Source organism: Euwallacea fornicatus, chromosome 3, assembly GCF_040115645.1.
Source record: "Euwallacea fornicatus isolate EFF26 chromosome 3, ASM4011564v1, whole genome shotgun sequence".
Taxonomy (NCBI): Eukaryota; Metazoa; Arthropoda; class Insecta; order Coleoptera; family Curculionidae; genus Euwallacea; species Euwallacea fornicatus.
Window position 1 is genome coordinate 3,469,946 of NC_089543.1, and position 26,965 is coordinate 3,496,910.

At 33.5% G+C, this 26,965-nt stretch overlaps 1 protein-coding gene across 4 annotated transcripts in view; it reads right to left on the reverse strand.

The window, feature by feature from the left end:
* The window catches only part of LOC136350760 (lachesin-like), an 81,718-nt gene extending 60,031 nt beyond the window's left edge, over positions 1–21,687 (reverse strand). For 2 of the 4 annotated variants that reach the window (XM_066302809.1, XM_066302808.1), the window contains exon 1: positions 21,428–21,687. In XM_066302809.1, coding sequence (XP_066158906.1) covers positions 21,428–21,494 — 67 coding nt within the window. In that variant the 5' untranslated portion in view covers positions 21,495–21,687. Of the gene's footprint in view, positions 1–6,803; positions 6,934–21,427 lie in introns of those variants that run through there. The other 2 variants (XM_066302806.1, XM_066302807.1) reach the window with 2 other exon arrangements.
* Positions 21,688–26,965: the final 5,278 nt, after the last annotated feature.

Consider the following 26,965-nt stretch of genomic DNA (forward strand, 5'->3'; position numbering starts at 1 on the left):
CTTGGAAGAGAGATTCTAAATACATTAATCGTGCTCAAAAACCAGTGGAAGCCATTTCATGCCGGTAAATCAGAAACTGAGAAACTTATTCTCAGTTTACAGAAGAAAGAACTGAAACGTCTTCAAGAATCAAAACTAGAAATTTTTTATAAGTAAATTTAACCGAATCACTCTGTTATTTTGTCCGCTACCCACACTAGTTTGTTCCAATGTTGCTGGGACACCCTGTGAAATCCGCCCGCGTTGGTCGCGTTTCGGTAACAAGCATAATATTAAAACGAGCCTAGTCTTGGCCTTGGTCTCATTTTGCTCATGCACTAGCCGTAATAACTCCCTTTTATTATTCATTCAACCATATCGCTAGTTTACTACTAAAGCTTTCTCTGAAATGCCGGAGTTCTGCAGGTATAAACTGCCTCACCTGTACTATAATTTAAAGCATTCGAATGCTTAAACAATATCAGGCACTAAAATGCACCTACTTTTAGCTTTAGCAATTTCTTTAGTCCGCTTGAACTTTTACACTAAACCTGAATAAATAATTCAAATTAAGGAAGCAAAACTCGAGAGAAAACTTGCAGTATTCCCTAATAACCATAAAATAAAGTATTGCAACCGCAACAATTTCTAGCAGAAATTTCGCTTAAAAAGATAGCGTCATTCCAACTCTTCAAAACTTTTCTAAACTAAATATTAGTTCGATATTTGATAGTTACCTTTCAAAGAAGCCCCAATATAAATCGGGGAAAAGTAGCGGCATTCAACAGTGTTTAGCTTTGAAGTTTCGTGGCTTTTATTCAATGCAAACTTCGGCTGCTCGAGCTGATGTATTCAATTTTCTTATCACTGTGAAGCCTCGAACCACTTAACCTAAGTTCGGTGAAGTTTTCTAACTAAATTTTGCCGTACCCAAGCTAAGATTAGCCTCATACTTGTCAGGCGTTTATAAATTTTAGAGTGTCTAATGTTCATGTGATTAAGATGTCCAAACCAGTTTTTATCGGTTAAGTTTAATGATCATTGTTGTTTAATTATTGCGGACGAACTTTGTTGCAGACAGTACGAAAACAGACTATATTATTCAGAAGTTATTCGGATCTACTTCCGTATTTATGCAGGAAGCTTGCGAATTAAAATCGTAGCAAAACGTGCTTAATTATTTATAAGCCAAGTAGATCGGAAAGTATTGCTTTTAAGATGGAATCTCAGTAAGGACGATTTTCAAAGTGAATGCTTACATTATAGGGAATGCTGTCATACGCTTCGCGAGAGCACATGTTGCATCGCGATTAATTTTTTATAACACACTTAACTTGAAAGTGTTGTTTTAGGTAGGAAGTTAGAAAGGTGGGTGGATATTCAATTTATTGCCTGTGACTTGCAAGAAAATATTACCCTTCGATAATAATAAATAGATGAAGCACAGCAAGCTATAATACCTTACACTTTCGGTGGAATGTTATTGTCCATGATTTTGTTTGTTGCGAAGGGATAATATATTATGCACGAACAAAATGTCCCCGTAAACTAGGGAACATCATATCTTTTGTATAATTCGATGTCAATCACATCAGCTATATTATTAATGGGTTTATCCCAAAAAAGCAATTTTCAGGAGCTATTGTAACTTGCGTGGCCCATGCCGGACACACGTTTGAGCGGACCATTGTTACAGGAGCAATTTTATGAATTCTTCAGTCAGGCTCTTAAAATGCCGTGGCTGGTTGCCTCCATAAACTTTTACTGGCAGGCTCATACAAAAATTATCACGCCCAAACCGTCCGACGTTATTAAATATTAAGACTGATGTTTTATATAGCATGAGATGGATTTGGCTGGCATTATGTTAGGTCTTTGTTTATGTACATATGTGCATATGATTCATCAGTCCTGAATACGTTTTGCATAAAAATTATAATGTTTAATGTATTTAGCGCAATATCTAGTATTGCATTTTCGAATAGAAGTATTAATTTATAATTGAAATCATAATTTATTACCAGAGACCCGTCAATAAAGTTATCGTGCTTATCCGGACAGGGTCGTATGTAACAACGGCATAAATTTCATTTCAATATTTACAATCGCAAATTAACTTTATAATTAACTAATTAGGTAAACAAAATCTGATTTATTTTGGCTGAATCCTTGTTAAAATGTTAATTAAAACTAATATAGGTACCATAATAGGACGGTTGTATTGATTCAAAGTCGGTGGGGGAAATCAATGAGCGATTTATATCGCGAAAATCCGTAATAATTTGTTGATAAATTTGTTTTTATCGCACTAATACAATTATAGTTTTTGCTGATACCCAAATTCGGAATTTTGCGGAAGCGCTGTCGTATTGCCGGATGTAATGTTTATAATTAAAACCTTCGTGGCACTGTTTGAATTCAATTTCCATTACAAATTTAAACCCATCAATGAACACAACTGTGCAATTTCCAATTAATTATACTTATATTCAATTTACATTCAAATTTTATAGTGTAAATTGATACTTTTCCAGTGACTAATTGTTATCGGGAATGGTTCAAAATGATTTACTCCAAACCGGAAAATTCAGGTGAAGGTTTTAATTGAAGCATATTCATCCCACTCTCATCTTGTACCTTGGCCTAGTCTAGATTTATCGTCGTTAGTGAATTAATGGAACATGCATTCCACATTATTAATAGTCTAGCATTGAATATTTGGACGTTATTCAACTAATGGTCTATAATCTTTTGCTGAATCAAGCTTGTAGGTGAAAAGAGATCACTACAGTAAGCAATTTGAATTTTCGAAGTGTGAAGATGGAATTCTTGTTTATTATTTGGCGATGGCGGATTTCGCATCCATTAACTATACTTAATAGTTCACTCTTAACTCGAAACTTGGCCGACATGAACAAACAAGCTCCTTCGAAGTCCCCGTTAAGCTTTACGCTACCCAACGATTTGTTGTTTCCAAAAATATTCTCAGAGCAAATACTGGTTTTTCTTCATCCAGTAGATCCAAAACCACTTTCTAATTAATCGCTTCAGCTGGCGGCTCAAAATCAAGAATCAGGAAAATAAGGTCCTTAGATTTTACGGTTACAAGAAGGGTTTTGACGATATAACCCTAGCTGACAATGGCCACGAGGCATGCATAAATTCAGGAACGAAGATTGATGGTCCTGGACTGACAAGGAAGATAAATTATTGACAATACTTAACGCTTCTTGCTGTGATTAAATTATTAACACAGAGCTTACGGCTTTTAGCATAATTCTGTGACAAGCTAGCTACGAAAGCGATTTGTGTCGACCTTTTTTTAAATTCGCCTTTATGTCTATTTCGATTAATTTAAAACATTTTTTACATTGACACTGTACGTAGTCTTAGTAGCAGAACTTCCCGATTGACGAATTGCAAGAGAAGTCTTGTTTGGAACCACCGACCGACATACGGGTGTTGAACAGAGGAAGGACATGGACGGAGATATGGACCGTTGATTACCAGTCACGTTCTTTAGCATTAAGAATAATACTGATGTACTTGAAATTTATTTAATTACTCTTTTCAGGCCCCATCCGTCATTTATTGTAGAACATTGGCTAAGAGTCGAAGAACCAATCTATATTCAAAGTTAGTTTTGAATTATGTAAATTACAAATAATGGAAAAATAGCCATTACAAGTAAGCGTATGTAATGAAACAGCAAACGATTCACATGTAAGAAGTCTAACAGCGACACCATGATATATTTGTTACATGTGTTGGTGTAAGATTTCAAAAGACGAACTCGTCACATGTCACCGCTGGAGATTGTCACAATTATTAATGTTTCACTAAGTTTAAGATCAAATAGTCCGTATAACGCATATTCTCTTAATGTTATTATCCTTGGTAAGTTCTAGAAAAAACCATTACAGAATGCTCCAGAGCAAGGCGTGTTTTCTCGATGAAATTACTGACATCGCCTGCGGCTCGGTTGCAAACTTTCGTCTCGCTCGTAACATGCTTCTTACTACTCTCATAATATAATGCGTTATTATTAGACAAGAGCGGGAGACTGGATACGGATTTATTTCAGGGTCTAATTATCCCCATGTTTCTATGGGAAAAACGTACGAGATGTGTATAATTTTGAAAAAAACCTTAAATTGACTCACTATGTGCGCACACCGATCCCCGTCTTATAATTGTGGCATCTTCTTTAATAATCTAGAAACCATTTTACATCAGGGACCCTTACGCGATATTGACTGGGGAGTTACTCTTACATGATACTGACTGAGGATTTAAGCATGAATTTTATAGATAAAATCTCTGGCACCATCCAGTACTTGATGAACCTTTCACTGGCCAACGATATGAGAATGCATGTTAAGAGTCATCTAAGATTCGTCTAAAATTATTGATTATCCCTGCTGAAAACCCTGCGCTAAGTTTGTCTATTGTATTGTTTATGCCGTTGAACTCTCAAATCATGAGACCCCTTTTATATTTCATGTGGAAAGGGGTCGAATGAGACGCTTGTTTACTGAGGAGAAATTCACTGAGTTTGCGCTACTCTGTTGTGGCGAGGAGTGGGCCCACGTCCAGGGGCCAGATTCTTCTTCCCTCTCAGACTCAATATCTCAAAATGACTCTAAGAAGAAATATGTATCAATTTGAGCACTTTCACATTTAGCTGAAAGATATTGACAGTGGAGAGATAAAGAAAAAAATTGAATAGAGGAAAATTGAATATAAAACTACATAAAAAAGACTGAAAAATTGGCAAAAAGGTATTAATCGAATACAAAAAAATAAAATTTGATCTTGTAAATATCCAACATTTTTTAATGATATGCCAAATTAGGCACAGAGATTCGTTTCGATTAAACACTGTAAAATACCGATTCAAGCAAAAAAAAATTAGAAATGGATATAGACATTTGGTAAAGTGTCAATTGAAAATATTTTAAATTAAGTGGTCTCATCGGCTTTAGTGCTGCAGGTCTTTTAATTTTCCGTAGATATTCTTATAATTTATAACTGTGAAAGTAATTTTAATGATATTGCCCTTTAGACATACCTGACTGAACTAATAGCATTTAAATTAATAATTTTTAAACTCACTTTGTTGGCAATTATCAGATCCATTATTATTATATTCAGTTCTATTAATCGCTATTGATATTTTCCTTATCTCTGCTCAATTATTAATATAGAACTAATATCAATATAATTTAGTTAACATGGCTTCAATTAAACATTAAACTTGTTTTTAGATTAACGAAATTGTTATCATAATTAAACGCAATTCTTTCGACCACTTTTACTGGAAAGAATATGCGGTTTTATTAAACAAATGGGCGCGTTAGAGCCAACCTGTACATTCCCCCCTATGCATTTAATTTCAGTAACCCCGTACAAAAATTTATTATTATTGAATGCGCCAGGCAACAAAACAAAAATTAAAATGACGGCAACTCGGTTATCTGCAACTTTAATTTATTTATTCTAGTGACAGAAAGCAAAGTTACAATTGTTTTTCATTTGATTTATACATTATTTGCATAGAAATTGACTTATTTAAATCGCTAGTTGGAATTATTGTGTAATTACATTACGGTTAACAAAGGAAATTGTGTTATTTTATACTTCGCGGAGTTCAATGCCGATAGGTATTTTACATGTGAAACGTGTTATTACACATGTGCTTAAAAACGTTCGTTTTAGCTGTGGTTTAGTATTCAAAAGACGTTATGCAAAAGAAAAATGGGCGCAAAAATAAGAACGTTTCACCCAACATGTTTCCGACATTATTTGTAAAATACCTGCTACCTCCACCAAATTATTCCTTGATATTGTCATAAATTTTCCATATCGTATAGCAGCAATAAAATATATTGCAAGTCTAAAAAACTAATATTCTTAGAGTGCCTTTCCGATCTTTCGAGAAACACGGCACACACATGTCTGCTTATTTTTCACCACGCTCAAGTAAGCATTATTATCGAGTGTCTTCTCCCAGTCTGAATGCTCAATTCAATTTTTCTTTTGCCGCTCACGTACCTGTCACTAAAAAATTGCTTGACTGATGAGACACGTGAATCGCTTATTATTAATCTGACCACTGATATTGTCATAGGATGGTAAGATAGATAATGCTCCAAGAGAGATAGATTTGGTGTTTCATATACATAAGCCTTACAGACACATAAATCATCTTTGAATTGAAATTGCACCAGATAACTAGTTCATTTGAGAATCTAATGAAGAGCAGTCTGTAAATTTGTTTGTCAGTGAATGGTGAATATCAGACTCTAAATTTCAATTTAGGATTACTGGTAGCATCACATGAATGGACGTGCGCAATGCTCAAGGTTTAATTTGAATTAAAGCGAGTATTGTTAAGCACATACTCCGCACGTGCTGGTTTGTTTGATACGGTAAATTTGTAATTCCTACCATCACAGACTTTCCATTTACCCCTGAACAAGAGACAAATAAATACGATTTAAACGCACAATGTTGCTGACGCTAATCGAATAGTCGTTAGCGTTTGTAAATCCCACTTTAAGTTAAATGCGATCGCGGCTTATTCTGCCTAAAATTCAGCAACAACTCGTCGTATGACCTAAATCATTCGGATTACTCAAATTATTTAAACGCACGATCTTTGTGAAATGTGGTAACCTTTCAAGACTAGGAAATATTGTGTCAATTTACTGGATGAATCTCTTTCAACTGTGCAAATATTGCTCCAAAAATATTGCATTCCAACTATTGCAATCAAATAAGCAATTTATTAACGCCTTGAGGCTGAATTATCATGTACTTACTGGTTAGCAGTTCCATTGCAATTTCGGCAAATGCCCACGTTTATTTGTTCAAAGGATTATCACAATTTGCTCTAAAGATTATGAACTGCAACTCTACGAATAAACAAACGTTCCTTCGGATTTAGTCGACATTACTGTTGCGCTATAGTTGACAAGCAGAAATTTTCCATGCTAATTTATACAATGTGTTGTACATACATGCAGTGTCTAATGTACGAATAACTCTAATGATGTTTGAATCAAAATTCCATAATTCTATTACATTTCAAGCGATGCAGTCAAGTGTGAATAGAATGTATAACCAGGATCTGCAGTCGAAGTTATTAAGAGGGTGAAGACTACAAATTCCCGTTAAGGGACTTGAAAATGTTCTTCTCACCATTCTGGAAATCGGCAGAGAAAACGTACTCAATTGATTGCATATAAGACATTAGACTTAAAATGTTGCTATACGTAGTGATTTGTATGTTTTCTAGCAGTTTCAGTTCTGACGCGGGGGATATTAAGGCTCGAAAATAGTTATCAATTTATTTTCCACAACTCCTAGCAGTATCAGCTATTTCATGTAGTTTTTTAGTTTGAAACGAGCACTTATGTTCATAATTGTACGCACGACATATGATGATGAAAATCGACTGAGCGATAGTTAAATTTGGGCATAAAAGTGTGTAAAATTTGATGATCTAATCAACAACCGTTCATTTTTACTAATTTTATCCAATATGGATTTTTACGCATTCGCGTTTAAAAAATCGAAACAGTCCATTTTTATCGTTGTGTAAAAAAGTGTGGTACAATGGGTACACTCGTTAGCAGCTGGTGAGAATCGCTGCATGTCTCGGCGATCTCGTTTCGAAAATTGTGTGTTTCCCAAAGTAACAGCAATAACAGTAAGTGCTTAAATGTAAATTTGATGGTATTTTTAACGAATAGAGAGTAACGAGTGCGTGATCTCACATAACACAAAAATTGCTAATTTAAACTTTTAAATACAGTAATAATTGACAATTTTAAAAATAAAGTTTAAAACCACTTTCGCTAACTTTTTTACACCATACACACGTTTATCACGCGTCCTCGTAAAATTCGTTACGTCTGCCTGAAAAAAGTCACACATCTGTAAACCTTCCGGATATCTCGCGTGAAGCTTTTTAAGTGCATTTTTAAAAGTTTCCCTACAATAAAAATCAGAGTGTGAACTCTCGCATATTTTTGTAAATTTAGAATCGTTTTCGCCCCCAGTCACAATGGAAAGTTTTTCAAGAAATAAAAATAGAACTATTAAAAATAAATAAATTTCATACAACTTAGTTTTGTATTTTTTTGTCATGATGTATCGTATCATTTATCTTGTAATAATGCTCCTAAAATCGTTACGAAAATTAACGATTCAACTAATAGTAATGTTTCGGAAACTAATTAATCTAGACTCTTATATTTTAATATTGGGAGGCAGATTAGTTCTAAAGGCGGAACTCATTTGATTGCCAGCTAAAGATCGGAAAGAAATTTTAGCTAATTACATAAAACAAAACTTCTAAACAAAAAACTAAATATACAGCATACTTCTAATTTTGTCGTAAAAGCATGCTTTCAAATTTGTCTTCAAATTTGAAAAACATCCCAGCAGGTCGTTAGCTGTTTTGTTGTAACACTATTAAGCTTAACAAAATAAAAATATCGGAACCCTTGGACAAGAGGAACGACTGTGGAAAATAAATTATGAAAAATATGTTCCGAGGAAATTTTATAACACAACATCAAAAGCTAATTTGCTGTCGAAAGTTAAGTGCAATTCATCATCATTTATTAAAGTTCACCATGCTTGCCGTAACATTTTTTACTTCTTGTTGCGATGTCTTAAGCTCCCTTTTACTAGATGGAGTGTTATCTGGAAAATACGTGTTAATTTAATAGAGGATAATGAGTGAACGATTAATGAAGTTTTCTTTATAGAATTTTTAATCTTTAAACTCTACCGAAGAACGGTTGATAACATTATTCAAAAGGACTTAATTCAAGTATACCAAAAAATACGCTGGATCTTCTAACACTCTTTAAGCTCTGCTGTCTGGATATTGTTCCATGTCAAATTATATCCATCTTATTACTTTTTGTCGTATGAAAAACTTAGGGTCTCCAATCTTAATTTTTTGTTTGCCACTTCCAGCATTATGGCGGTTCGCATAATAAATTATTTGCTTCCCTCAGCTTTTCATGCAATAAGGAGGTCACAGTTGATCACGTTTAGTTTAAACGCAATTTATGGCAATTCAGTTTCAAGTCGAGCCTTAAAAAGCACCTTTTTTTCAGGTAAGTACATACCCCTTTTGAATATTTATGAATCCTCGGTATCACACGTATGTACGCGCTTAATGTCCCAAGGCACAAAATTCATCACGTTTTTTAGCATATTTTTATATTATGTTGTAATTACCATCAAAATTATACTTGGTACAACAGTTCTGTGCACCGCACATGTGGCTTGTGGAAACATAATAATACCGTGTAATGCAAAATGATATTACGTTACCACGAAATGTTGAGCTGACAAATAAATCTTAATCTATACATTTAGGCTTTATTTAAATATATTTTCCGTTTCATAATACTACTTATGAATAAAATAACTACTCAAATATGAATAAAAAATTCATGGGGTAACTGTGTTTTATGTGAGCATACTTTTGCCGTTTAATGGACTGATGTGAGCTGCGTAGACCCATAGAATGATAATAGCCAAGAGTTTTTAAAATAAAAAAATTATAATGTTGAGATGGCACCAGTCAATTTTAATAAAAACCATGCTTTTTAATATTTTTTTTATGTCACCTTATTTATTTAATGTTCCTGTTTAATGTTTCATTGTAATCAATCTTGATAGTATAAATATTTAATTATTATTCGCTGTGCTTCTTTTTAATATTCGCAGTCTTTATAAAATATGTTTTTGTCGTCGTTTTGAAGAATATATTTCAGAAGGTATACTCATAGGTCCCAGTTAAGAAAAACTGCGCCTGTTACTCACAGCTACCACAGGGAATTAGCAAATTAAAAATAATCAATCAACAACGACTGGTACTCCAAATATTTCAGCTTACATTCGATTTGAAAGCATAAAAATGTTAATTATAATGAAATATAAAATTTGTACATGAAATTTATTTCATATTATTTGATAACCAAATGAAGCTTCATTAAAATATTTATTAAAAAGCATTTTTTTCATCAAAATTTAGTTGCGCCACTATTTGCCTATTTGACTTTCTCAATTTTTTGACATTGATTATGTGCGAAGGGTTAGTCAATGCATACGAGAAAAAAACTTATCTTAAGATAAGTCATATGAATGTGTTTTGGTAAAGTTTTAAATGTTTTTTAGTATTACTTTCAAAAAATGTATATTGTGAGGTATATTTTATACCATACACAGAACGACATATCATCAAAATCTTGAAATCGATAGGATGATTTTCTGTCTACAAAAACATGCCTTACAAATAAACAAAATGGTAGTAAAATTGCAATGTTGAAGAGGTTCTAAAATGATGGAAAAATCTGGTTATGTGTGAATTATAAGAATACCAACAATTTCACCAAAGAAGACGATTATCCTCTGCCAAGAACAGACCAATTCCTTTCTTGAGAAACGTAAAATGGCTTTCCACTCTAAACCCAATGAGTGGATATTGACAGATTGAGGTGGATCTAACAGACAGAAAATGCGTTTTTATGGAAATCAATTCTAATAATTTAGTTTGATAAGAAAATTTCATCCAATGTTTATTAATAAAAACCCTTCTCTCCTTTATTTTTGAATGCCCAATAATTTTTTAATAATATAATTATAAAAAAAAATACGAGACAGGTTGAACATATGACAGAAACAATATTTAATTTTATTCCCTGTCATTGTGTAGACCAATTTGACTATTTAATCCCCGAAACTCATAAATTTTTGAACAAAACCTGTCCATAAATTCCGCAATATCGTATGTTTAGTTGATATAAATATATTATAGCAGTTTCTCTGGATTTAACATCATTAAACCCCCACAAACTAGTTTATGTCTATCACCAAACCAGGATCCGAAGTATCGTTTTTCGGAACTTGGAAACCGCTGGGTTTGCTTTTTGTACGAAAACTAAAAGATTAATTAATATTCCATTTTGGTTGGAAAGGGACAACGAGCCAAATTGTCAAGAAAACTATATTTGGATCCCTGTTAGACTTATAGTGTCCAGTACGGCTGTCCGGCCGAGCAGGCGACAGCTGTCGAGTCCCTTTTCATCGTCTGCATAAAACACGGACTAAAAACAAATCTGCATCTCATGTTTGTACATACAGCAGTGCTTTGCTCTGTCTTTTCGTTCGGGAAAGTAAATTTCCCAATTATATGAACTCTTTTTTTGTCCTGATTCACCCGCAGTGGTTTACCATTAAGAAAGTTTATCTAAAAACGGCCAGTGACGGCTACAATATTGGATTTTCTGCTTTTAGCTCAGGGACGAAAATATAAGTACGCCGTAGGTCTATAATTAACTCCCTGGAAGATTTTATTGGGATTCATTAAGTTAAATAATTTAGTCTCATAAGAGAGTAAGTCGATACTTAATGAAACCTTATATGAAAAGTGATTCTATTAAGCTTGTCTTAGATGTTATTGAAGTCAATATAAATTGGATTTAAATTACAGCGAGTTATTTATCCTACTTGGTTTAATGACTTAAACATACAAGTTCCAATTCAAAATGACAATATCGAAACATTCGCCGAATGATAAAATTTTACGGCAAAAGGTGAGTCATACAGCATCAGATTATGCTCATTAATGTTGTTATTAAAATGATGTTAGAAATAATGATAACATTAAAGAAATAAAGCTGCGATTTAATTCTGTTAACGTAAAAGTAAGTGAGCACCTAAATTTAAGAGTTATTCTGTTCACTTGACGCGCCGAGTATTTTAAGAACGAACAACGGCATTTGTTCGAGAGCTCAAAAGATAAAAATTAAGAAACAAGAAACAGTCATATTTCATTGGGGTTAAGTCTAACAACCCAAGTTTTTACCCCATAATGCACTGGGTCACAGGCTGCTGAAAAATAAGCAGCCGTCTGTTCCCGGAAAGGTCGAGACTAAGACACTCTATATTAATTTCCCAGGCGGGCTATATATTTTATTACACTTACTTGTATCCCTCCTGGAACTTACATTATTTTTCAAGTGTATGAAATGTAGCTAATTGCCAAATGCATAAATATTACTGTGTTTGAAAAGTTAATTAAGGGTTAAGCGCTATCAGCTTAGTACACAATGTTAAATTTCCGGATTTGGGCTGATGTAACTAAATTTATAGGGATTTCATTCTATCTAAGTTCCAATGATAAATTTACATACAAGTTTAAAATCGCATCAATAGTAGGAAGTTGTTCGTGAGTTCTATGCAAAACCAAGTCCAAATTCAAAATTAATAGAATCGCCGATATTTCTCGTAGTTCGGATGAAGACATTTGGAAAAGTAACTCTACGAAAAGGTATATTGATTTTACTACATCCCTAATATAGGAGTTTTTGATTAAGGCTTAATGCTGTCTAGATTGCCATTTAAGATTATAAACTCTCTGCCAATTATTGAACAGATCCCCTTTCTTTTGTAATAGAACGGAAGGCGCTAACCCTTACTTTAATTACAAAGGTATTGGTACGATTTAATTTGAAATATCCCAGCCTTTAAGGTTATTTTCCATTTGTATGTAGAAGGATAATTTTCATTGCGACAAAAGTTCCTTTTTCCAGTTATAATAACATTTAATCTCCAGTAATTAAGAAGTAAAGTAATACATCATTCCCATCTGATTTAATAAGGGGGGATTGGATAAAATGCATCCAAAATCTAATTGAACTCTGTGCAAACAATGCCTAAAACGAGACAGGCTAGAGACTTCATTATACATACCTTTAACAAACGCCGGGAATGAGAGAGTGAACTGGCAGCTTTAATTAAAAAACTTGAAGCAGCAAATATCTATTGATAAAGCATGTGGGACTACTTAATTACTTAAAAATATTCACGAATCTCATGAATAAAAGGTCTCCCAAATTAACGGTTTCGAATAACATTTGACTTTAAAAAAAGTTACGAAAATCTATTAGGTAAGGATTAATTAAATTTTAAATGTTAATTGTTTCCTGAAGCGAATGGGAGGTGCCCGATTACCACTCAAAAATTTAAATTGGATGTACTCGGTTAAAAAGGTTCTTAGCGTCCAGCATGAAAATTTAAATCAAGGCATTTTTAGACTATTTTTTATTATTAATTCAGTGGAGTTTGAACTAACTATAAAGTACTAACTCAGAAATTCGTAAAACTAACAAGAATATTGTTATTGTAATTTATCCTGTAAGTAAAAGCGAGCTAATATCTATGAATCCAGCTTATATTTTATTATCATTGGGATATTTGATATGCAGTGTATGTAAAACGTGTGGAACTCTTGCACCTTGTTAGGCATCAAATTTTTTATATACTTTGTAGTTTTCAGTAAATTTTACTCCATTAGCGATTCGAGTTCGAAAATTTCAAATTAAGTTTCGTGAAATTTCTTCATCTTTCCACGCACCTTGTAAATTTAGAAAATTAATTTGCACACCCAGTGCCAAAGAATCAATGTACCATTAACTTTAAGACCAAGATTTTCTTGGGAACAAGGAATATGGTCGATACTTTCTCCGAGTGTCCCTTTTTAAATTGTTGTAGTGCCCTTGTAAATCTTTCAAAAATTGAATACATTTTTGAAAAATCTATATTGTTAATATAACTTCGAAAATCCTACAACTACGATGAAAACGTGCTATGCATTTTACTATATCCACGAAGCTGAGGAGCTGAAGATCCTTAGAAAGTGTAATAATAAAAGTTTTACGCGTCGTTATCTCAAATTGGAGATAAGTGTAGAGCATGCCTCATAGAAAATACGATCAATAGAACACGTAATATAAAAATGTATTAATATCGTAAGTACTTCCTTTGAAATAAAAAAAAGTTCTGAAATGGTTTTTGGAACGTATTTCCGACTTTTCAAAAAAACATAGTTTATCTCCATAGGTACCGATCAGAATTAAAAATCGAAAACTGGAACTTGAAAAGTATACGAATGTAGCAATGAATGAAGTCAAAATTGATGTAAATTAATGCTTAGTGTCAGGTCCTGAGTCAAGATTTTCTGTCCAAAACAATTCTCACTCGCGTTTAGAACCATTTGAAACATTCTATCGTTGATACCACCGTGACTTATATACTTGAACTAGATAATTTCCGGAATTTGAATATTTTTTACTGCGCAATCTGAAGGAAAATTACATAATAATCCTTTCAGTCTTTTAGTTTCCGTTATGTATTTATTAATAATAACTAAATGGAACAAAAGTTAAAAAGGAATATTCGCTTTTCAATTTTTCTGCTTTAAAACTATTTTTCTCGAGATTAACTTTATACAAACAAATATGAAAAATCTTTTGATGAAATTCAGAGCATCAGATAACCGTTACTTTAAACCCATAAGTTAAAAAGTTTCATCTCTAAGTCATTTAATGTCTTTAATACTGGGAAACTTCCTGAGAATATTACACGCATATAAAATTGAAGACGTTTAATAGCATATCCTTTGATAAATATCTTCTATGAAAGATTAAAATGTCAGAGCGAAGAGCTTATTCAAAGAATATAAAAGTCCCATATTAATGGTCTATGAACGAGGTATATGTATATATTATTACCAATTATTATTACCTGGAGGAGGAATAAAAAACTTCGTGTTGTTTTAGTAACTAAAAGCTAAATTGCACCAAGTGTTTTCTCCACTAGTATTAAGTCAAATATTCAATATAGTCGCATCCCGTCGCTGTTTTGAAACTAGGACCTAGTTAAATTTTAAACCTCTCCCTTGAGAATAGTCGTTCATACAGAATGTTTCCATGTTGACGAGAATGTACTTACGCTGATTAATTATTAGCAAAACCTAGACAACCGTTGATCTTTGTGAAACCCCAACTCTAGCCACAAATTTATGATAACCAAGTTTATTAGTTTAATATTTTGATAAACATCAAACTTCGCAATTAGATCTATAATTAGTAAGATGGCAACATTGATAAATGTTAAAGAGATATAATTTTCTCTCCACGTCCTCAAGAAAAAGCATTTCACTTCCTTCAACAAGCAATTTGATGTAAGAACAACTTTTCCTGGGAAAGTGCAGCACTTATATAAATATCTGCCTTTATTGCCTCTTACTATTTATTTACCTTTATTTATTTACTGTACGGTTTTATTTGCTCGATTTCTGTTTTAATAAAAAACTTTGCAGTTAATTCACATCCAATAAGCCTAAGCAAGTTGTCACTTTAGGGAAAGTTTCGATCTAAATTGCCCTCTTTACTCGAAATTGGAATGTTCAATAGACACATATTTAAGTGTTCCAAGAAGTTTTCCCCAAAAGTAAAGAGAAATTTAAAATGTAAACGCGCTATAAATATCTGAACAATCCTAATTCCACTGGAACTACTTCAAGAATCATCGTGTATAAACTTTATTTGGCAGAGTTGTTTCGTTCAATGAGCAGAGAACTGTATAACAGGAAAACGAAAACAACACAAAAGACCAACTAACGTACTTTTACAAAGAATATATTACCGCCCAGTGCTACACTTAGCTCGGTTATGCCCTAAGGAATGGTATAGGGTGCCATTGCTTAATGCATACGTTATCGGCTTACCCTGTTTCATTTTATTCTCTCTTTTTCATTTGAAGCTTGGGGACTGAGAGAAAAGAAATTGTTTGGGCCAGGATTCGCTGGCAATATTAGAATTTTTAGAAAGTTGCACTCACCTAATAATTTAAAACCATCATGAATGTGATGACTAGAATGACAATGAACGAATCAAATTCTTAACGCACTATAGATAAACTTGAAATTTCACAATAGCTTGCTAATTTTCCTGAAAAGTTCTACTGGTGCTGATAGGGATAGGCACACATGCAATGAAACTTGTACCTACCAATAATGGATGAAAAACAATTAGATCGTCAAGTTGAATTCTACCAAGCCATAGTGAGACCTGAGGTTTTGCAATATTATCATGGCCGGAAAAATTTGCACTGATACTGACAGAAAACGCACCCCGTTTTAGTTACTTCATTCTGAATTTATCTTATTCTCTTTATTTCATTTAAACCCTAGGGGAGCTGAGATAAAAGAGATGGTTTAGGCGCTGAATCCCTCGCAGCATTAGAATTTTTATATCGACAGGAACATTTCTATCAACCTAATAATTTTAAACTATTTAACTGAATAGAATTCCTGGGAAGACAATGAGATTAAGAAATAACATCGCACCACAACATAATCAGAACTGACGTTCTGCGGTCAACTAACCTGAAAGGTTTCTCTGATGCTGACCAGTATACACGTATATACATTTTCAATTACTTCCAACTAGATTTTTTTTTTCGTTTTTTTTTTATTTGAAGTTCAGTATAATGACTGGAAAGACGGTGAAGTAATCTAGTTGGATCCTATCATACCTCAGTATACTAAGTTCCGATGTATTGCAGCATTGTCACTGACTGGAAAATTTGTACTGGTACTGACGGAAATAGACACATAGCAATTTTATTTACTTGAGTCTGAACTGATTTGATTCTCAATTTTGCATATGAAACTGAGAGAAAAGAAATTGTTTAGCCCAGGATTGCCTCTAAGCATCGGAATTTTTAGATCCACCAAGGCATTTGCGCTAAGAATGGGTGGAAAGATAATGAAGTAATCAAATTGGATCCTACCACTCTAAAACTCAGTCAATCATAACTGGCGGTGGCAGCTTTGTTAACTGGCCTGAAAAGTTTAACTTATCAATAACTTAACCACAAATTCATACTTCTACCCAGTGACCCATTTTCAAGTAATTCAATCCGAATCAATGTTCGACAAAGCTATTTGTGGAAATCTAATGTTTTGAATATATTTAACTGAATTTAATGGCTGGAAAGACAATGAAGTTATCAGATTTTCCATGATCATGTGGTTTGCCTTCCAACTTTAGCAAACAGCCCCCAAGAGGGACTAATGAAGAAAGATGCCACAGCGATTCGAAATGGCCATAATAATTCAAAATGGCGTCACTAAGCAGTTGTAGTCAAGGGAAACAATTCGAATTGCATGTCAGAATTTAATTTTACCGAAACTATTCTCTAATGTTATTTCTATTGCTTTGCATAATTTTATTGTTATGATTCCCATATACCGCAAACATTGATATTTCCTGATTACTGATTGGAAACGGCACGTTGGTGGATATGGAAATTTCGAATAGAATTTTAAAAGTGAAATTTGTTTGCACACAGCCTTAATACTTCTTTTTGTAATATTGTACAAGTAGGAATTTAAATTATGTGATTTAAGTGTAATACATTTAGAATTAGTTTTTCTTATCTTGCGTCATGTTCTTCAGTGCTAGAATAAGTGTTTAATCCATGCAGACTTTTTTGACCTGAAAGGTTTTTCTGGTGCTGACCGATATACTCCCATACGCATTTCTAGATATACATTTATTTTTTCGTCATTTCTAAAATGTCGTAAGTTAGATTTACTTACATTGCTTAATGTTGAACGTTTTTCAACTCCGCTGAACTGTCGGGAGTCTTCAGTTTTTCTCGTTTTAAATTTTAAAATTGTAGTAACAAAACTTCAACTAAATTCAGTGCTAAAAGTTTTACTAGTACCGACTGGTATACTCACATAAAAACTCCCAGTAACTCCAAACTGAACTTATTTTATGTTTGCTCAGAAAATTTCTTAAATTCTGCGGCTCATCATATTGTGACAAAGAACTGTACTATCTATTATAGTTTCGTTCCTTTTTTATTGGTCCGCAATGAGCAATTTTTATGGTCTCCATCTTCGAATTCACGATGAGTAAATAGTACCAAAAAATTCCAAAATTAGTATCGTATGGCACATAGTATCAGAATATTTCTTATTCATTTAAATACCCCTATTCCTTCTCCTGAATAGCCGTTTTAATAAAACAATACATCTACGCCAATTAACAATCAAGAAAGCAATAATTACCGTATCTACTTTGCTGTTTACCTGAAATCTTACTCCATGATGGAGTCAATTGAAAGCAATCGGAACAATAGAGTCACACGGGAGTCAATTCAGTGTTGGCCATACATAGAGGGTCGACACATAACAGATGCTTTATGCCGAAGGAAATTTTCAATCACAATTACATCGGCTCACCTGCGAGAGCTGATGAAGTGTTATGTGGCTAAATGGCCCTTGTCTAATGCATGCGAAATTTATATCGTAAGTTAGTATCAAGTAATAATGTTGACGAGTTCGTTACATGGTGAGAAAAAAATTATTTTACATTTGTGCATCTATAAGTGGTTTCGTAATTTGAGTTGGTTCAAACACGCATTAATCTTCGGCGAACAATATTATTGACAGTGGAATGAAAAACTTCCATTAATTTCAACTCTCTTGCTATTTAGTTATCTATTTAGTGTAGATAGTTTCAGCTCCAATTAGAGATAACGATCTCAGCGACAATTTATGTCAGGCAGGGAAGGGAAGAGGTTCAACCGCACGAAGTTATAATGCCCATTACTTTTCCGACTATACTGACGAGACCCACGAGCTAAAATTTTAATGAAACTGTACACAGGCATGACATTTTGAATTGACTTTCTAGACAATAAATTTTCGGAGACTACTATCTTAATAAATTGATTTATTTTGCACCAGCCAACGTTAACTTTGCTCTGTCTAGGAACAATTTTTTGGCTGTCACTGTGGCTTCTTCCCTCAAGACCTAAAGCTCAAGTCGCTAAACTCTAGCTCTCCTTATTGAGCTTAAAACTGTCACAACGAATTGCGCCTTTGGGTTTATAAAACATGGAATTTCCCAGTTCACTAGAATACTGAAAATTTTAGTTAACTACACAAATCCTCTTCCTTGAATTCCTATGTGTTTAGAATTATGTCATTGCATAGAAGCAAATAGTTTGATGCTACAGTAATTTTTTTTCTTGTTTAAGCAAAACACATACGTTTCTCGATCGTTGAGATGTTTAATGTATCGTACTCTCTTGCACGTAGCAGGACACCAATTCTCGTTATTATGAAGTGCAATTAAATGCAATATTAAATAAAATCAACGTGTTGTGCAGCAGTGTTTCATATCCCGCAAAAGTGCCACAATTGGGGCAATTACCCATAATGAAACCAAGTGTTCTTGCTGCAAGAGACTTCAGAGTTTTAATCTGTTTAACAAACTTTAAGGAGTAATCAAACTAACACAAACTCACACATCCTGTGCTGTGTAAACCTTTGAGAAATTGTTTTTAATTCAAAGGTGTGACTAACTTTGTGCCTTGGACGTATCTAGATATATTGCACCGTGAAGTGGTAATGATATCCAGTCAACTTTGAGATACTTGAAAATAATAATGCTGAAGTCGTTGGTAATAAATGTTAATAGTTGTTTGATTCATTTCCAAGATGCTCAATTAACTCATATAAAGGCACTCAAGTACCAATGTGTTTTTGAAATCAGTTTTCTTTTTGATAGAGCGTGTATTTTGCTCAATTCATTGAAAATTTTGGAAGTCTGAATTTCTTGGTTCCTTGAGGAACTTCTAAATTTTTTAAGCAAAACCCGAGTGGGGAATACTATTTAGGACCATTTATAGATCTGAAGTATTTTATTTTTATCACAGAGGTTCTTATCTCAGAGGGCGTGCTCTTCTCTGCATTTGCTATAAATTTGGTGATTACGAACTTCCTTCTACGTGCCCTACAATTCTTACTGTTTTAGATATGCTGCAATTCGCTTCGAACAAACACTTTAAAAAACTTGACGTTGGGGATTATATAGTTTCTGATCCACGATTTGTTTAAACAGGAATTGTTTAACTGTTGTATCTCTAACACCACTTTTTTGTAACCTAATCCTTCTTGGAAATGATAAAGAAGGACTTTTGTAGAAAATTACATTTAGATTATACACTTCTTCTGATCAGCATCTCCATGTTTCTGTAGCATTTATTTTTGTATAACGTGACGAAATAATTTCCTAAAAGTTACACATCATTTTCGACATTGTCATCAACAGCAACTAAAGTATTTAACCTTCTCACGCCAGCGGAATTATTACTCCTGAATATAGACCCTAATTTGATCAGAATACTATATGAATCCCCCATGTTAGACTAAACACCTTGATCAATTAAAATCGTTTTAATCAAAGAAAGAAAATTTTTTATTAAACTAATATACAGCCAATTCTATAGGATTTATTATTAATTTAGATAACTATTCAATTTTTGAAAATCATGTCATCTAAGTGCACTCTATCAACTCCAACGCAATTTTGAATTTTAAGTTCAAAATTTTGAATTACCCTGTGAAATAAATCTCAATCAATTTTTGTAATTTCGTTTCGAATCCGTTGTATTAGCTCGAAAATTGTTGGTACATCACATCAAACACAACGACTTTTGGAGTCTGGAGGTTTTTGGCGAACAGTTCACGAGAATTTTTACTTCAATGATGAACGAGCAGGGATAAAAAAATTCAAAATAATTATTACAGAACCACTCATTTCGATAACTAATTTAATTCTTAACAAAACTGATGAATTTTTCTTTCGCGGATCAAAATTAAAATGGCGATTTGCTTCGACGGGTAACGCAAAATTTTGAACTTGGAATTCAAAATTGCATTGAAGTTGATGGAGACCATTTAGAAGACATGATTTTTTAAATTGTAATAATTAGCTAAATTAATAATAAATCCCATAAAATTTGCTATGTATTAGTTCAATAAAATATTCTTTTACGTTGATTAGAAAGTTTTCATTTGCCTTTAAAAGTGCGTGGTTTAATACGGGAAACCCTGCACAAACCATTGTGAGCCTAAATAAGCAAAACTCCTTTTTAATCACCTTTCAAGCCCTCTAGTTGAGCGTAAGCCTGCTGGTGTTCGGGCTTTAACGGGACTCCCATTATTTTTTAAATTAATCACAACTATTTTAAAACAGCATTAAGTTGTCGATATAATATTTATTTAATTCCAACACACACAACATAGAGAGCAGATAATCTTGTGTCAGGCGCACGTATAGAAATATTGGCCAGTACATGGACGAAACTTTAATTTGGACAGTTAATTTTAAAATTTGACTTTGTCCGGTAATTCCACAAGAAGGACATAATGAACGAAAATAACTTGATAACGAGAAAATATCAAATACGTTGGTGTGTATATAAACCTGACTGCTGAATATGAAACCGAATAATAACTATTATATGATTTATCACTACAGTCACCCTCGGCGAAATGAAATATTCAGAACTTCATACGGTGGCAACAATAACAAGTTTTGGAACTCCGATCCCATTAATAAAATCGACCGCATACATATTTTAATTCGGGACCAAATAAGTGCGAAAATCCCCCACACTTACTGAGAGCTGTTCCACGCTTTTTAAAAATTTACTGCTCTGGAAGACACCTGTTAGGACCAGTTAATGCAATATTGAATTCCTGACCTACCTTGCCTAACAATCACAAAAATGTATAGCATAGTAATAGTTACACTTTGCCTCTTTCGGTTCATCATTTTTTGCAACTTTTTAGTTCAAGCAAAATAGTCACAAACTTTGTTGCGCGCCGCCAAAGAAAAGACGAAAAAATTATTTACGATGATCGCGTGGTTCTGGATCGGACCGCGAGTTTCCGGAACGAGTTAGCATGACAAAAGTCGTGATACGACTGCCGCAGGCGGACTGGAATATGCGACAGAAGCTGGAAGATAGCTGCGCTCATGGAGGATCAAAGCGGGAAGCTGGAAAGCTGCATCAAGCCTTTTTCGACAATGCTCCGTATATAGTTGTACCAATTATTAATGCATGAAAGAACCATATTATCTCCTACGCGAAAGAGGACGTGTGCCTGTAAAAAAGCGAAACATATTTCACGCTTTATTATAATTGTTATGAATTTAATATGAACGCATTGTGATAGCTAAAATATATATTAAATTCCTCTTTGAGTTCAAAAGCATAGGCGGATAATGAAGAACTTTGCCTGGTATCCTGCTACTCAAAGAATCGGTTAATTGTCTAAAAATTCAAACGACGGCAAAGTTCAATGGCACTAACAGACGTCGGGACGGTATTTGCGTCACTAAAACGCAGACAGCAAAATTGCAAATGGGGTGAAGAATACATTAAAGAAACAGATATGCAGGTGCCTAATGCAAAGGATGCATTAAGCTAAAGCGATGTGTGTGGAATCCTTATTAGAAAATTAAAATCTCTCTCTGGTTGCGCCCCTATAATTAAATGGCGATTTTAAAAAAAGCATCGAAAAGCACAACATACGAATGCATTCCCTTTAACTCAACTTCAAATCAAATAGAATGAACAACCTAACAGTTACAAGGTTACTAACATGTTGCGTTTAGCAAAGCATTATTTAATAGCCTCAAACAACTACAAGTGTTTACATACAGTCGACCATAAGATAAATAAACTCCTCGTTGTGTTCCGTTCCCTTTATAATGATATTCCGTGATATTACACTATTTTGACTTATAACTCCGTTTATATCATATCATATAATCGTTAGTTAAAATCAAATGTGTGTTACGTTAGGAGTTAAACGTTAGTTAAAGTTATTTTTATTATCCGTGTTTTTCGTTATTAATCAGGGTTTGAAACGGTTGTTAAATATTACTTAAGGAATGTCGAGGGAAATGAAAAAGAACAAATTGTTGCCGACTCAGTTTTGGAAGAAAAAAGCAGGGCTAGTATTGAAGCAAAAAGGGTCGAACTGATACATAGAGATACATAGAAAGTCTAATTTAAAATCTAAATCTACGAGGGAGCTGAAGTAATCCGGGGACAATGGTGTTGTTATGAGCCGAAATTGAATTTATTTTGCACAGGAGATTTCTATTTTCAACCTTTGGTGCGAGGCGTTTATGGCAACAAATTTAAAAAATGTGTAGATTATTTTTGTTATTGAAAAAATAATAAGATCACGAGATCGAAGAGATACGCGATTATAAACAAGTGTTCCTATTTTCCTTCATTTTTATAATGAACGCATTTAGTACTATTTCCTACATTATTTCCTTCTATGTGCCTGTTGAAGCAAAATTGGAAAAGAACGCTATAATTAAGCCCATCTTACTTGGTCTTAGCATTGTCTGAGTCTTCTATTTTGCGTAAGATCAAGCTCACAATTATTTTGCTCATCACTATTTATGTCTTAATAAATCAACTACTGGAGAAGAATTATGAATGATATACAAAAGGCGAAGTTTAACAAGTATAAACCTAAATTTCCCTAATTGCCAGTCTGGTTAAAGTTTACGGACAATATACAGGGTGTCCGAGCAAGCTTGCGCATCATTTCATTAGCCTGAATCGATCTGCCACACACTTGAAACCCCTTAAATTAAATTAAATTTATTTCCTAAAAAATTCAATAAAACTGCATTATTTTGATGATAGAAAATGCAATGCTTTATAAAATGGCGGGAATTTTATTTTTATGGCTATTCAACTTTAAACCGTTTCTCTATCAGGAGTTTTTTTTATAAGGAAACGTTGACTGTGACTCTTATACAGCAAGAAATTGCTAGTTAGAGTATATTTTAAGAAATAATATTTGAGTTATCTATTCGTAGAAAAATACATGCAAAGTATTTTTTACAGTTTAAAAGTGTTAAAAATCAAATTATTCTAATGAATGATATGGATTAATCTTCATACAAAATTGAAAAACAATACTTGAAAATATTCTTTTAACATGCGTAAATATTTACGCATGTTAAAAAAATTTTTATTTTAATGTATTGTAAATCAGAGACTGTAGTTGCACAAGTCTCTCATCAAATTCAATATAAATCAGACATGACTATATACTTGTAGATATATTAAATGCAGGCATGTGAATATTTTGAAATTGTGCTTGGGAAAATGCATGTTAAGGCTGGGATAAATAAGATCACCTTAAAAAAATACAATTATTTATTATTTTATCTCCGTTAGTTTTCATTTTTCGATATTCGACGAAATAGTGGCATCGATATTGCTAGTGTTCAAACCTTAGGGGTGTGTAATAGACAAATTTTGATACCCTTAATTTAGCATTTCCTTAAGGTTATTGTTATTCCGAGACTGCAGATTACTTCAAGCCGTAAACGTTACCGATATTTACGTTAACGAACTCCGGCAAATTACGGAGACTGTTAACGTTCTTAGCGGACTGCGAGTTGAGCGATAAAATCATTCAGCCAATTCAAATTAACACAACTTATCTGGTATTGCAAGTAGAGAAACGATGACAATAAAAAAATAATGACACAGTTCGTTCGACATATGGAGATAATTAAGAAAATTCTGTTTTTGATCCTCTATTCCTGAGATCAGTCAGAAGATGCAAATGGAAAATATAGAGAAACGTCCAAAAATAACTACTGGTTTAAGCTTCCTCGGAGATTATAAAATATTACGGTGGATTTGAGATTCTAAATAATAAATTTTAAATAAAAAAATGATTGCGGTAACGGTAAGTGCTTTCACTGTTGCCAAAAAGCATAAAAATTTTATTTACGCGAATTGCCTCTAACCATTGTGCTTTTTTGTGTGCGCATGTTCAGTATGGGTTTACGAAAAACCAGTGTTATAATTTAAGCAGCTCAAATTCTCTCTAATGTCATCAACGGTGTTAGCGGAATTAACATCATATTCAATTAAACTTGATTTATTAGCAATTATTCCAAGGCCGCAGGAACAAGCGCGAAAAGGCTGACGAGTCGTTTAGGGGAGTGTGCGTGCGAATAAACGATCTTTCTGCACGTTGTTCTTGCATTCCTTCGTAATTGTAATGTATTTCCCGAGAGTTTTTGCATGAACGGCTCAATCCTTCCGAAGCGCATCTTGTCACGTTATACATTACATTCCAACATCCTGAAATATTGGACTTTCGGCAACAGAGAACATTTGTGAAAAAAGTTACTGCCGCGTACGTCAACGATAATCGGGTATAGGAAAACGCACGTTTGGCGAAATGTTAATATATTATTGTAAAATTATACTGTCCTTCATCAATGTGAAAAATAGTTCGCTCCTAAAACCCGAAAAAGTGAGAAATCTTCATGGATAAACTAAATTTCTCTCTGCAAGAGTAAAGGAACAAAATAATATGCTAGAAAATGTGGTCACGCCTAGCTCTAGTTTTCTAAAATGGCGAAATTCGTTCAGGAATACAAAAATATCCTGGGACCAGAAGAAGGATTTCAACCTGGTGGAGTTTACAAATTGATCCCTTAAAGCAATATGCAGTAACGATTTAGTCCCCTATTGTCCGTAAGTTTACTAGCCTTAACTTTATGAATGGTTTAAATTGACGAATTCATTTTCAAATTTGTTACTCCTGGCATTAAGTTCAGCTTATGGACTACGGGAATCAGAGGCCAGTACGAACCGTGAAGAACACTTCATTGACCACCTGCACGAGCACCATACGTGCCGAGATACAATATAAATCATTAAAAAGACTCACTAAAGGGTTTTATTTCACTACGTAGTGTAATGTTTTGCCTTCATAAACTTTGTAAAGATACGTACAATTCCGCGTAAAATGTTGAGTGCTTTTCGATGTAAGTTTCTCACTGTACATTTGTTGGCTATGCTAAAATTCTATCTAACATTTAGAGAAACAGGCCAAAATGATTTATCGGCAATATGCATTCTTCCATACTTCGCCTTTTCAATCACTGTTGCATTTACAATACTATATAAAAATTGCATCCGCAAATTTCAAAGTTGTTATTTGCAAATTATGAAACAGAGAAAACAACGAGCGGAATGGAACTTCTAACTTTAGCTACATCTAATAACGTCCTTCGCAAAAAGTTATAAGGCAAAAAAGTTAAATGAGTTCCCAAACATATCGTCGATTTTATACGTCTAAAGCGCAGAGGACTACATTGTCTTTTCCACTTTGCAATAAAATGAAATTCGCTTCGGAAAGCTTAGCAATTCGACATATATGAAGATGATTTTTTATCGTTGATATTGAACGTTACGGTTAGTTATGTTATGATTAGTGTTGCGTATAAAAATGTCCAAAAGCTAACGTGGCGAAAATAGAAATGCATAAAATAGAAATAAAGATATGGATTCGTTTATAATATAGATTTTGGCTTATTGAGTCTGTAGAGTGAAGACGTAAAGGTTGGCTTTCCAGGGCCATTTCGAAAATGGCCCTGGAAGTACCTTTGAATTTCTATTTAAAATTTTTCACCGTAGAGCCATTTTATTATTAGATTTGCATATTTGAAATATAATTTTCATCAAATTTTCTTTTATTACATTTTATTTACTTTATTAAACTTTTATTAGCGTGAATAATAAAAAAACATATTTTCGCTTGTTATGTAAGATGTGTCTGAAATCTCATTACTCGGTGTAGTAATAATGTGGTCTCCCGAATGGAACCATTAAAATTTTGAGTTGCCATTAAAAGAAGAGAAGGTAACATTATATCTGCGACAACGATGACGTCAACAAATAAGTTTATTTCTTAGAATTTGCGTATTTTACAATATTAAATTTCACGTGTCCGAACGCTGTTTTTAGCCTTTCCCATCATTTACGCCCCCGCGGTGTAACAGGCCTTACAGGATATTGATTCATTTTCCCAAAGGAACAATAAGAAAAAGCCTTAGACTGAATTATTTTGCATTAATAAGGCTTGTATTGTGTTATCCACCACCTCGTACAGTATATTACTATCCAATACCTTCTAAATATCTTAAGCTTTACGATCATTACTACAGCATTAGAGCTATTATACCGTATAACATTAAATCTTCGAATATCTTTATCCAAGATTTTATGCATCGTAACATATTACGAGGCAGTTTTGAAATTTATTTTCCGAGGGTATGGATTTGTCGCCTTTTAATGTCAATATGTCCTAAAACGTTGAGGATAACGTTTCTGCTGGTTTATTTAATCTTGTTGATAAATCTGCTAATGAGGGTGGTAATAGGCGATAAAAGGGTTATATTAA